General features: G+C 41.7%; 1 protein-coding gene across 7 annotated transcripts in view; it reads right to left on the reverse strand.

The window, feature by feature from the left end:
* ZDHHC9 (zDHHC palmitoyltransferase 9) overlaps positions 1-13,772 on the reverse strand; it is a 57,428-nt gene that overhangs the window by 9,390 nt on the left and 34,266 nt on the right. For all 7 annotated transcript variants that reach the window (XM_019653945.1, XM_019653939.1, XM_019653944.1 and 4 more), the window contains 5 exons: positions 4,723-4,860; positions 3,719-3,767; positions 2,858-2,960; positions 1,577-1,680; positions 1,086-1,182 (listed from right to left, as the gene is read on the reverse strand). In XM_019653945.1, coding sequence (XP_019509490.1) covers positions 1,086-1,182; positions 1,577-1,680; positions 2,858-2,960; positions 3,719-3,767; positions 4,723-4,860 — 491 coding nt within the window. The remainder of the gene's footprint in view (positions 1-1,085; positions 1,183-1,576; positions 1,681-2,857; positions 2,961-3,718; positions 3,768-4,722; positions 4,861-13,772) is intronic.

Below are 13,772 nucleotides of genomic sequence, written 5' to 3' on the forward strand. Positions count from 1 at the left end.
TACATATAGTTTCGGGACATGGAGTAGAGAGCGGGAACAGATTCAATGGAATTGTAATAGATAAGCATGATATCGGGGGTGGGAGGGCAATAGATGGGGGGAGGGGGGTTGTTACCTGGTGAGGGTGAAAACAGTAACTATTGTATTGTTCTATACACCTGAAACTAACAATAAAAAAAATAAATTAAAAAAAAAAGTACTGCTACATGCCACAATATGAATGAACCTTTAAAATAGTATGCTAAGTGAAAAAAGCTAGTCTCAAAGGACCACATACTGTATGATTCCATTTATATGAAATGTATAGAAGTGGCAAATCTATAGTGAAAGAAAGTAAATTCGTAGTTGCCAAGGGATGGGGCTGGGAGAACTGATGGGAAAGAGTAAGTAACTGCTAAAGGGTACAGACTATTTTGCAGGGGGTAATGAAATGTTTTAAAATTGATTGTTGGGATGACTGAACAACTCTGTAAATATACTACAATCTAGTGAATCATACATTTTAAACAGGGATTTTATGATATGTAAATTATATTTCAATAAAGCTATTACAAAAAACAAGAAATTTCAGGTAATAAAATTTTAAGAACATACATTATAAAGTATATCTTGAGCAGGACAGATGGGAGAGTTCTCACAACATCTGCATATTCCAGTGAGGAAGCCCCCTTCTACCAAGGTAATCACACCACTAACTCCAACCCACTCCCCAACCCATATCTTTGTTCCCATAGCATTTTATGCTTCCCTCATCAAGATACTTTGCACAAAATCAAGCTATAGCCTGTTTTCTGGTCTCTTGTCCCCATCAAACAATGAGCTCCTTGTGAGCAGGGACATCGGTTTCCTTGTTCATTGGCATATCCCACACCTAGCACAGTGGTTGGCACAGAATGTCTAAGAAATGACTAGATCCTACTCTACCTCAGGGACACAAAGATCTGTGGCAATGTCAGGGCATAAGTAGAGACAGGGAAGGTGGAGCAATTGGACATGAAACTACGTAATTTTCTCTAAGGTGTAAATTTAGCCTACATCCTTTATCACCAACTCAGCCTTCAAGTCTTAAAGTCAGGAACACTTACTGGGCTCTGTGGCAAGAGGCTGCTACTAGTCTCTTGAGTACTGGGAGGTCGACTTCCACTTTCCTCCAGTGGCAAAATACCCCTTCGATCCAGGACACTGAAGGAGATAGGACAGTTAATAAAGCACTTCACATTCACCCCTCCACCCACCCACCCATCCACTGAATCTTGCTGTGTGTACTGGAAAACATAAACCTGTCCTTTGACAGTCTAGCCTGATCCTAGCACATGCCTCTTGTCTTCCATTCACTTTTTCTTCCACAAACCAGGGAACACTTAATTAACCAGAGAACAAACAAATGAAATAAGAATGAAAGGTCATCCCTTCAACAAGCCCGTGGTCTATGGTCCATGTAACACCAAGGGACAATCCCTGGGAAGACCTATTTGACACCAAGAGGCCACATTCAGAAGAAGGCATCAGACTAAGTAACAGGATCAGGTTGAGTTGCTCGTCCCAAGGATCCCAATCACCTTCTAGTCCCGAGTACCTGGGGGGCAAGGGGCCACACAGCACTTCACAGCAGTTCTTCACAATATTGCCATGGCTGTAGGGATTCTGGACACGATTCTTCCCTGTCCATGAGCCTTTGATCTGTAAAATAAAAGCCAAGGCTTACATTAAAAATTATGTTGAAGATGAAAAATTTCTGGAGATGGATGGTGGTGATGCTTGTACAACAACATGGATGTTCTTAATGCCACTGAATTATACTTAAAAATGGTTAACACAGTACATTTTCTATAATGTGTATCTTACCATAATAGAAAAAAAAATACATGCATAGCCATGAGAAAATATTCACAGTAGAGTGAAAAAGGGAGATAAATGAATGATAAGTATTATTTTTACATAAAAATACAAAACACAGGGTGGCCAGGTGGCTCAGTGGGCTGGAGCACATGCTCTGAGCAACAGCGTTGCCGGTTCGATTTCCACATGGGCTGGTGAGCTGCGCCCGAGCTGAGCTGCCGATGGGTGGCCAGATGGCTCAGTTGGTTGGAGCACATATCTGAACAACAAAGTTGCCGGTTCGACTCCTGCATGGGATGGTGGGCTGCGCCCCCCACAACTAGATTGAAAATGGCAACTGGACTTGGAGCTGAGCCGTGCCCTCCACAACTAAGATTGAAGGACAACTTGACTTGGAGCTGATGGGTCCTGGAAAAACACAATGTTCCTCCTTTGCCAATTTCCCAACTAACCCTTCCCCAATAAAAAAAAAATCTTAAAAAAAAAGTGAAGCTTCTAAAGATAACCTTTAAAAGAATACAAAATATATAGTCACATAAACAAACATGGGAACAAGTCTAAACTCTAGAAGAGAATATATATCATACCGTTAACAACCGTGATGTTTAGGAGGTAAAGTTACAGGGACTTATTTACTATTTTTTGCTCATCTGTATTTTCTGATTTTCTACAATGAACATGGATTGATAACTTTTTAAAAGCAAGAATTTATTGAGTGCACCTGTCCCTGTCCATTCCAAATCCAGAGGCACCAACTAGTCTTTAAAGACCTATGAACAGCTGAAGACCTTGTACCCACCCAAACATTCAAACTCTTCTTCCTAATTCTCTACAGGTATTCAGCTCCAAACAAAGCAGTCTGCTTTCTCTTTCACACATCAGATTTAACAATCTCCTACACCAGGTTTCTGCCTGCCTCAACCTCTCAGGCCCTGGACACTCGGTTCTCTAGCAGGCGACGAGAGACTAGGCTTTGGGGAGAAGAATATGTGATCAGGAGAAGGGAAAGTTGACTCACATCTTCATTGGTTGTCTGGTTGAGAGCCACGAGGAAAGTGTGAAATCCAGTCAGTCCCACGACGGACCAGAGAGTGAAGAAGCAAATGAGTACTTCTAGAACAGTGAGGTGACGTTAAGGAATATTGAAGAAGCCACACCAAGAGACTCGATGCCTCAGCTCATACTCATGGCACCAGTCACATCATCTTTACCTCTTGGAACATACATCACAAACGGCCAAGTATCCATACATAACAACAGGTGAATTCTAAACTTGCCGAGCATATCCCTTACGGCAGGTAAAGGACTCCTGTTTATTCAATTAGTAACTCTCAAACATCTCTAGTGCATCTAATTATCTGTTTACTCATCATTAGTTTTTTGAAGGGGACATTTAGGAGGGAGCAAAGCTAAACAATGTTGGCCATCACTGTCAATGGAAAACCCATCAAAAAATAAACTTTACAAATGAAAAATTGGTGGGAAAAACAGGATGTTGTTTATATAAATCCCATCTGAATGTCCTTTTCAGGAATGCAACTGCTCTACAAAATAAGCCTTAGCCTTAACAGGAAAGTGGGACTTCCAGCAAGTGACTTAAGAGAGGTATTGAGGCAAAGATAGCCCACTAAAGGAGCATAAGCTCAGAAAGACTTAGGAAGGAGATAGTAGAGAATGGGGTGTGGGAAAGACCTCCCTTTATATATTGGTTACATTCCATTCTGGTTACTACCACTAAGACTAGATTCTCTTTTTTTTTTTTAGACTTTGGCACTCTCTGACATCTAAAAAATGAGATGATGCAAAAACTGCAGAGAAAAAGCATGCTTTAAAGTAATTTAAGAGGGATTCACAGGGACATAGTGCCAGGGGAGGATATGTTCCAGGAGTTTCTTTCAGCGTCTCTAGGAAGCCAATTTTCAAGGATTCTGTGAAATTGTGAGAGGGAGTAAAGAGAAAAATTAGTGACTTTAGTAAAAAATGCACACTTATCCTAATACTTACTCACTTCCTTTCCTCCCTATCCCTTGTTATGAGCTGGCAAGAAATAAGCCCTCACTCAGACAACGGACTCTCACCTCCAAGCCAGTAGTCTCCTGACCAAAGGGTTCACATCTCCAATGCAGGACCCAGCACTGGACTAGAGTCAGGCAGAAGCCAAGCATCTGTCTCCCTTCCCCCTTCCCTATCCCCAACTATAGGAGTAGAGAGGGATATTCATTTACAAAGGAAACAAATCACAAATATCCAAGAAAAATAATCTCCCCTTATCAATCCATATCCTCCCTTGTTCAAAATCCTGAGAACTCATCTCTTCCCAGAAAGCTGTCTTGATTAAGACCACTCCTTTAACTCCACATCCCATCCTCCCTTATTTGTTATCTGCTGGTGTGTGTGTGTGTGTGTGTGTGTGTGTGTGTGTGTGTGTGTACATGCGGGTATGTATTTTCTACCTCCCAAAGTAAACCATGAGCTACTAAAAGGCATTTCTCTAGGATAACCCCTTCTACCGCCTGGCATAGGGTAGGTCTTATCAGGCAGAAGAAGGGAGGATACAGACAGCCAAAATACTTCCCCAACCTTTGGGATCACCTGAGAAATGCCCAGTACTCTGGGTACAAACCAGTTATTATGTCCCAGTCCCCAGCAGAAGGCCAGTGAAAAGGCCAACACACTTAGTAAATACTGATTGATGTGACCTCAGGTTTGGAACCCTGCTCAAGAACAGACAGTAGTGCTTATTTCTAACTGGTCCTAAGGTGCCTTCGCAATGGTAAAGTCCCACCAGGAAACCCAACTACTGCTCTAAGCTGTCCTCAAGTCCTCTTCCAACCTGCCCCCACCCCCACAACTCCAACAACAGGCACTGCCCTGCATACTCACTGAGGGCCACATAGACGATGTTGAAGGCGAAGACATAGATGGTGAGGAGGGAGAGAGAAAGGATGAAGAGGTAGAAGTAGCGGTAGTTCCTCTTTCCAACACAATTTCCCACCCAGGGGCAGTGATGGTCGAAGCGCTCTGTGGAAGAAAGACAGAGTCCAGTGCAGAAGCCTCCAAAACATAGCGCAACCCCACCATCCACATAATAACTAATTCAAAGACCCCCGGATCATTGCCTTTTTCAATTGTAAAAACTGGTTTCTGTTTTTCACAATGTTTTCATAGCCATCTCATTTGATCCCCACAATCACCCTGGAAGTTGAGCAAAAGAAGATATTCTTTTTCCCATTTTACAGATGAGACATTGAGGGGTTGAGTGATCTGTCTCACCGCCAGTTAACAGCAGAGACCTTGCTTTTCCAAAGAAAAGTCTTAATGGGTGGGCCTACTAAGTTCAGAAAGAATGAATAGATGAAAATTTCCAAGGAAATTTTGAACCATGAGTAATGTGTTTTTTCTTAACCTCCAGTTAGTAAAATAGTATAAAACTATAATACTTAAAATGGTGTAGCATAGCTCAATGGAATGAAAAGTGCCCAGAAACAGACTCTACAATATATCAGAATTTACTGTCTAATAAAGGCAGCATTACAAAACTTGGGGAAATGAAGTATTTGTCCATAAACAACTCTGAAACAATTGGCTATTTGGAGGAAAATAAGGTTAGATTTTTTCCCCTCACACTATCAAAATTAATTCCAGATGAATTAAAGAGTTAAATGGAAAGACAAAGTGAAACCATAAAATAACCATAAATAATAGATGGACATTTATCCCCCATATAGAGGACTTTTTGAACAAAAAAGTAATGGAAAAAAAAAGCAGATGACAAATAAAAATAGATTTGATTCCACAAACTTCACAAATATTTTACATGTTAAAAATATTATAAAGAAAATTGAAAAGGGGAAAAAAAACAACAGGACTGTGTAAATTTTGTACCTTAGTAAACGGAAAGTCCTTACAAATTAATAACAAAATACAAATACTCCAAGAAAATAGTCAAAAGGCCAAAAACAGTTAATAAATAGCATATATACTTTTAAATGTTTTCAGATTCACTAATAATTCTGTGCAACACTAGTACAACAATAAGATACTTTTTGCCTGTCAAAATAAGAACATGAAAAATAATATCCGATGCCAGTGAATAGGGTAAAATGGGCGCTATAATATACTGTTTGTGGGAGTAAAAACTGCGAGAACCATTCTGGAAAGCAATTTAGCAGTATGTATCAAGAGCCTTAATAATGCTCACACCCTTTAGCAGAGTAAATCCATTTTCAGTAATTTCTCATAAAGAAGTAGGATATGCACAGAAATTTAAGTTCAATAATTTTTATTAAATTTTTATTGTGATAAAGTATATGTAACATACCATTTGCTATTTTAACCATTTTTTAAGTATACAATTAAGTGGCATTAGTTACATTCACAATGTTGTGCAGCCATCACCGCTACCTATTTCCAAAAACTTTCATCATCCCCAAAGAGAAACTCTGTACTCATTAAACAGTAACTCTTCATTTTCCCTTTCCCCCAGCCCTTGGTAACTTCTAATCTTCTTTCTATCTTTGTGATTCACCTACTGTAGGTATTTCATATAAGGGGAATCATACAATACGTGACCTTTTGTGTCTGGTGTCTTTCAGTTTGCATTATGTTTTCAAAGTTCATCCATGTTGTAGCATGTATCAGTACTTCATTCCTCCTAAAGGCTGCATAATGTCCCATTGTATGGATATACCACATTTTGTTTTATCCATTCATCTGTTGGCTATTGTGGACAATGCTATGAACACTAATGACAATGTTTTAATCTCTGTTTTCAATTCTGTTTGCCATTATTACTAACTGAATTGTATCACCCCAAAATGCATAGGTTGAAGCCCTAACACCCAATGTGACTATCTGGAGATAGGGCTTCTAAGGAGGTAACTAAGGTTAAATGAGGTCATAAGGGTGGGGCCCTAATCCTATAAGACTGGTGTCCTTATAACAGGAGGACGAGACATCAGGAGTGCACAAGCACAGGAAAAAAAGGCCATGTGAGGACACAGCAGGAAGGTGGCTGCTTGCAAGCCAGAGAGAAGCCTCACCAGAAATCAACCCTGCCAACACATTGATCTTGGACTTCTAACCTCCAGAACTGTGAGAAAATTAACTTCTGTTATTTAAGCCACCTAGTCTGTGGTATTTTGTTATGGCAGCCCAAGCAGGCTAATACAGGTATATAACCAGGAGTGGAATTGCTGAGTCATATAATAATTCTATGCTTAACTTTTTGAGGAAATGGCAAACTGTTTTCCACAGTGGCTGAACCATTTTACATCCCCACCAGAAATGAATGAAGGTTCTAATTTCACCACACCCACAAATTTAATACATTTGATTGTAGTATTATAATAATGAACAAAATGGAATTGTGAATAAGATCTGATAAGACACTGCCTAAATAAACTAGAATATAGCCATATGATGGATTATGCAGTCATTAAAATAATATATTCAAAAAACACGTATTAAAGATGTATTGGGGCTGGCCGAGTGGCTCAGTTGGTTGAGAGTTGGCTTGGGAGCACGAGCTCTAAGCAGCAGGGCCACCAGTTCAGTTCCCACATGGGTCAGTGAGGCTGCGCCCTCTATAGCTAAGATGGTGAACAACAGCTTGACCTGGAGCTGGGCTGCTGTGAGCGGCCGTCCAATGGCCAGTGACCGGCTGCCTCAGCCGGGAAAAATGCTACAATCATAAAACAAACATAGGCCAGTTAAGTCAGCGTCCTCCACAACTAGACTGAAGAACAAAAGGACAGAAACTTGTCTGTTCCCCTCCCCCAATTCCCCAATAAAACTTAAAAAAAAAAGATGTATTAAAAATGCTCAGGATATAATGTTATGTGACAAAGGCAGGATTAAAAACTCGATCATGGAGACTTCCAGTAAGATGGTGGAATAGATGGATGCTGTGCCAACTGCCTCCCAGCATCACACCAAAATTACAAATAATTTATAAGATATTCAACCTCGGAAGTTCCCTGGACACTAGATGAGCAGAACCTCTAAATGAAGGACTTAAAGAGGAGGCCACGTCAAGTCCGGTAGGAGGGGCAGAGATGAGAAAGCGTGAACCCCGTGAGGGACACCTCAGTGGTGGGGAGGCTTCTTTGGTTGGGGGCAAGACCCTCCGGCCCCACACCGCGCTCACCACCCCACAGTTACTTTGCCGGGAAGAGGAGATCTATGATAGCTGGAAGGAGAAAATAGTGAGGACTCTCTTTGCTCAACTCGGTGAGGCGGAGGGCGGCTAAAGAACTGGTCACCCCATCTGAGGAGCCAGCACAGGGACTCACTCGCCAGTAAGCACTCGCCCGGTCCCTGGTGGAGAGAGTAGCTGTGTGAGTGGGGCCCAGGAGCCTGTGGGGCAGGACTGAACTGAGCGCATTTGGTGCAGGTGCTGGAGGTTTAGGGACCATTGTTCCCTTTGTGTGGAGCTTGCACACAAGTGGTATACAGGAGGGCGCCATTTTTTCAGGGTTGTGCCCTCCCAAGGAGGGTCAGGTCCAGGTCACATTGGTCTGGTGGAATTGGCGCAGGCATGAGTGTGTGTGCATGCATGTGGCCTTGGGGCCCCGCTCTCCGCAATGCGTGTGCAGCGTAGCCAGGTAGCACCTGGTGGAGCACGGCTCCAGCAGACTGCTCAATGAGACATGGCTAAGGCGTGAGCTGCCTTGGGTCCCCAATCCCCACACGGCGTGTGCAGTTGCCAAGATGGTGACTGGCTGTAGGACTGCTCTGCCTGATCTGGGAGCAGCTGATTGGAACAGGCTGAAACTGGGAGTTTTCCTGAGTGTTGGGCCCGGAGCTGTGCAACTGCGTGATCTGGCCAGAGCATTTGTGGCATGTTTGTGCGGGCTGGTTGCCAATGCAGGCGTGCACGCTGCTCTGACTTGGTAGGGGCCACTGACCACACCCTGTGATGCATTGGGGGCCTGCCCTGCCCACCTAGAGCTGTGCTGCTGGGTGCACCCTGAGGCCCTGGTGCCTGGCCCCCACCTCCCCAATCCACAGAGGGTTTTTGCAGTAGCGGACAGGCCATTGCAACCTGAGAGGCTTTCTGGTGATGAGCACAGCCCAAAAGCACACAGCAGCTAATTGCAGGAAGCTCACTGCATGCCTGAGAGGGAGGCCGCACAAGAAGTTGGGCCCTTTCCCCCAACACAGCTGGTGCTGAGTAACACAGAGATTCTCTATTGCTGAACAAGTGGTCTGCAGATTAAAGTGGGTGGGAAGCCTTTTCTTTTTTGTTTTTGTTTTTGTTTTTTGTTTTGCTTTTTCTTTTTTCCTTTTTTCTTTTTTAAATTTTATTATTCTTTTTTCCTTTCTTTCATCTTTTTGTTCCTTTTTCTTCTTTCCTTTCATCTGTTTTCTTTTTGTCGTCATTTCTCAAGTTTCTTTATCTGGCTATTGCTTTGGTCACTGTTTTTCTGTCTTTTTCTCATGGTTTTGTGTTTGTGTTTGTGTCTCTTTTATATATTTTGCTTCTCCTTTCTGATCATTGCTTATCATGTTTGTGGGGGTGTATTTGTTTTTTTGGTGTCGTTCGGTTTCCTTGCTTTGTTTTTGTTTTATGAAGCAGATGTGGACCTAGCACTGGTCCAGGAGCTGAGACTACACTGAATTTGTAGAAAGCAATGACCACAGCCTTTATGCACCTGTAACACCACCTCACCCACCTACACCTGCATTGCCAGGGGCAATCAGGGTGCCAGGGTGACTGGCCCCACCCCCACAAACTGTGGAAAAAATTTTTTACAACAGACGGTAGTCTGCAGAGCCCTGGGGTCACTGTCTTGGTGTCCAGTGACCGCAAACCTGCACCACAGCCACTCGGGAGCAGCTTTCGTGAATCTGTGATAATGAGGTGGAGGCTGGCTGTAGTGCCCTTGGGACGATACACAAGGGGGTCACAGGCCAGGTATTGGCGTAAGACCTGAATCTGCATTAACATATTAAAAACTACCAATCATGTCGCATAACTTACTTGAACTCCATCCTGCCAAGCTTGTGCCACACTGCAGAGGCACCCTCAACACTGGATCAAATAGCCAGACACACGCCCCTAAAGAGCCTCTTTCAATAGGTGGGCCTTACCGGCATCTGACAGGTGGCAACAGGCTTAGGGGGGGCCCTGAGCCTTTTCCTAAACTGCATCAGGACCAATATTGGGGGCAGCCAGCTTCAGTTCACACAGGGACCATCCCCACATGACCCCAGGTTCAGCACGGGCAGCAGCCAACTGCATACAGCCTACCAGGTAGCTACAGGCCAGTAACAGAGAGGGCTTAAACGGCTCTGAGTGGGAGCCCTGCCCAAGAGACACCAGAACCAATATACCCAGAGGCCAGTGTTAGACAAAACCAGAGTACTACACCTGGTTGAACCTACAAGTGGCACTCTCAAAGGGCATTTTCCACAGGCACAAGAGCCCACAGTGGCCAAGCCTCCTCTGAGGGGGTCAACCTCCACAAAGCATCTCATACCCTGTGAACAGAGCTAATTCTCCCAGCTAGTCAGTCTGAGAGTCAATCCTACCCTCTGACAAGCCAAAAGCAATTAAAGATCAACTTCAACAGCAACACCTCTACAACACACAGGACAGGAGAATAGGGAGACAGTGCAATCTGAATATAAAGGACACATACTAAAAGACCACCCAGCAATGGCTGAGAGGCATAGATGATCTACCTAATTCACTAAAGCAATCACAGAGTGACAGCCAGAATGAAGAAACAAAAAAACGTGTCCCAAGTAAATGATCAGAAGAAACCTCTAGAAATGGAACTAAATGAAACAGAGGTATCCAACCTTTCAGAGACAGAATTTAGAATACTGATGAGAACAATGTTTAAGGAACTTAGTGAGGACATAAAGAAGGATAGAGAAATCATAAAAAAACAACCAGTCAGAACTAAAGAATACAGTAACGGAAATGAAGAACACACTCAAAGGAATCACTAGGAGATTAGATGAAGCAGAGGATCGGATCAGTGACTTAAAAGACAAAATAGCAGAAATCCCCCAGTTGGAGCAACAAAAAGAAAAAAGAATAAAAATCAATGAAAATAGATTCAGAGACCTGTGGGACAATATCAAGTGCAACAACATTCGCATCATAGGAATACCAGAAGGAGAAGAGAAGAAACAAGGGATCAACAATGTATTTGAAGAAATAATGACTGAAAACGTCCCTACCCTGCTGAAGGAAATTGACATACAAGCCCAGGAATTGCAGAGAGTTCCAAACAAGCTGAACCCAAACAGGCTCACACCAAGACACATCATACTTAAAATGTCAAAAGTTAAAGTCAAAGACAGAATTCTAAAAGCAGCAAGAGAAAGACAGAAGGTTACATACACAGGAACTCCTATAAGACTAACAGCTGACTTTTCTACAGAAATTCTGCAGGCCAGAAGGAAGTAGCAAGAAATATTCAAAGTAATACAAAACAAAGACCTACAACCAAGACTGCTCTACCCAGCAAGGCTATCACTGAAAATTCAAGGAGAGATAAAGAAAAGAATAAGGGAAACGAATTCATTACCACCAAGCCAGCATTGCAGTAAATGTTAAAAAGGGCTTTTTTAAACAGAAAAAAGGGGAAAACAAGCTAACCAAAGAAGACCACAAATACAAATAACAAAATGGCAATAAATATGTACTTATCAATAGTCACTTTAAATGTGAATGGGATAAATGCTCCAATCAAACGACATACAGTGGCTGAGTGGATAAGAAAGCAAGACCCATGCATATGCTGTTTTCAAGAGACTCATCTCAGATCAAAAGACACACACAGACTGAAAGTAAAGGGATGGAATAAGATACTTCACGCAACTGGAAATGAGAAAAAAGCGGGAGTAGCAATCCTTATTTCGGACAAAATAGACTTTAAAATGAAGACTACAATAAAAGACAAAGAAGGACACTACATAATAATAAAAGGATCGACTCAACAAGAGGACATAACCCTAGTAAACATCTATGCACCCAACATAGGAGCTCCTAAATATATAAAACAGATTTTGACAGACATAAAGACAGAGATCAACAGCAACACTATCGTAGTAGGGGACTTCAACACTCCGTTGTCACCAATGGACAGATCCTCCAGACAGAAAATCAACATGGAAACAGTGGCCTTAAATGACACGTTAGACCAGTTGGATTTAATCGATATTTTTAGAGCATTTCACCCCAAAGCAACAGAATATAAATTCTTCTCAAATGCACATGAAACATTTTCCAGGATAGACCACATCTTAGGCCACAAAACAATTCTCAATATATTTAAGAAGACTGAAATCATATCAAGTGTCTTCTCCAACCACAATGCTATGAAACTAGAAATCAATTACACAAAGATCCGGAAAGCACACAAATACATGTAGGCTGAATAACATGTTACTAAATAGCTAGTGAGTCAAAAATTAGATCAAGCAAAAAATCAAAGGATACCTCGAGACAAACGAAAATGAAAACACAACAACCCAAAATCTCTGGGATGCAGTGAAAGCAGTCCTAAGAGGGAAATTCATAGCAATGCAGGCCTATCTAAACAAACAAGAAAAATATCAAATCAACAGGCTATCTTCACACCTAAGGGAACTGAAAAAAGAACAGCAAAACAAGCCCTAAGGGAGTACAAGGATGGAAATGATAAAGATCAGAGCAGAAATAAATGAAATAGAGACCAAAAGAAATACAAAAGGTCAATAAAACCAAGAGCAGGTGTCTTGAAAAGACAAACCAAATCGACAAACCCTTAGCCAAACTCACCAAGAAAAAGAGAGGACCCAAATCAATAAAATCAGAAATGAAAGAGAAGTGACAACAGATACCACAGAAATACAGAAAATTTTAAGAAAATACTATGGCAACTGTATGCTGACAAATTAGACAATATGGAAGAAATGCATAAATTTCTAGAAGGATACAATATTACAAGTCTGAACCAAGAAGAAACAGAAACTCTGAACAGAATGATTACTACCCTAGAAATTGAATCAGTCATCAACAAGCGTCCAACAAACAAAAGTCCTGGACCAAATGGCTTCACAGGCGAATTTTACAAAACATTCAAAAAAGAATTAATACCTATTCTCCTGAAATTATTCCAAAAAATTCAGAAGGAGGGAAGGTTCTCAAGCACATTTTATGACGCCACTATTACTCTGATCCCCAAATCAGACAAAGCTATTACAAAAAAAGAAAACTACAGTCCAATATCCCTAATGAACATAGATGCAAAAATTCTCAACAAAATACTAGCAAACCGAATTCAGCATCACATTGAAAAAATCATACACCACGATCAATTGGGATTCATTCCTGGTATGCAAGGTTGGTTCAATATCCGCAAATCAATTTACATAATACATCACATTAACAAAATGAAAAATGAAAATCATACGATCATATCAATAGATGCAGAAAAAATATTTGACAAAATCCAGCAGCCATTTATAATGAAAACTCTTAGCAAAGTGGGAATACAGGGATCATGTCTCAACACAATAAAGGCTATATATGATAAAGCCCACAGCAAACATCGCACTCAATGGGGTAAGGCTAAAAGTTTTCCCCTTAAGATCAGGATCAAGACAAGGCTGCCCACTTTCACCACTTCTATTCAACATAGTTCTGGAAGATCTAGCCACAGCACTCAGACAAGAAAATGAAATCAAAAGCATCCAAATTGGAAAAGAGGAAGTAAAATTGTTATTATATGCAGATCACATGATACTATATAGAGAGAATCCCAAAGACTCCACCAAAAAAACTGATAGAGGGCCGGCCAAGTGGCTCAGTTGGTTAAGAGCTGGCTCAAGAGTGCGAGCTCTGAGCAACAGCACTTTGAGTCCTGGCCCGAGCTGAGCTGCCGCTGAGCTGCCAACAGGTGACAGGATGGCTCAGCTGAAAAAAAAAAAAA

Source organism: Hipposideros armiger, unplaced genomic scaffold, assembly GCF_001890085.2.
Source record: "Hipposideros armiger isolate ML-2016 unplaced genomic scaffold, ASM189008v1 scaffold_210, whole genome shotgun sequence".
In the NCBI taxonomy this organism is placed as follows: Eukaryota; Metazoa; Chordata; class Mammalia; order Chiroptera; family Hipposideridae; genus Hipposideros; species Hipposideros armiger.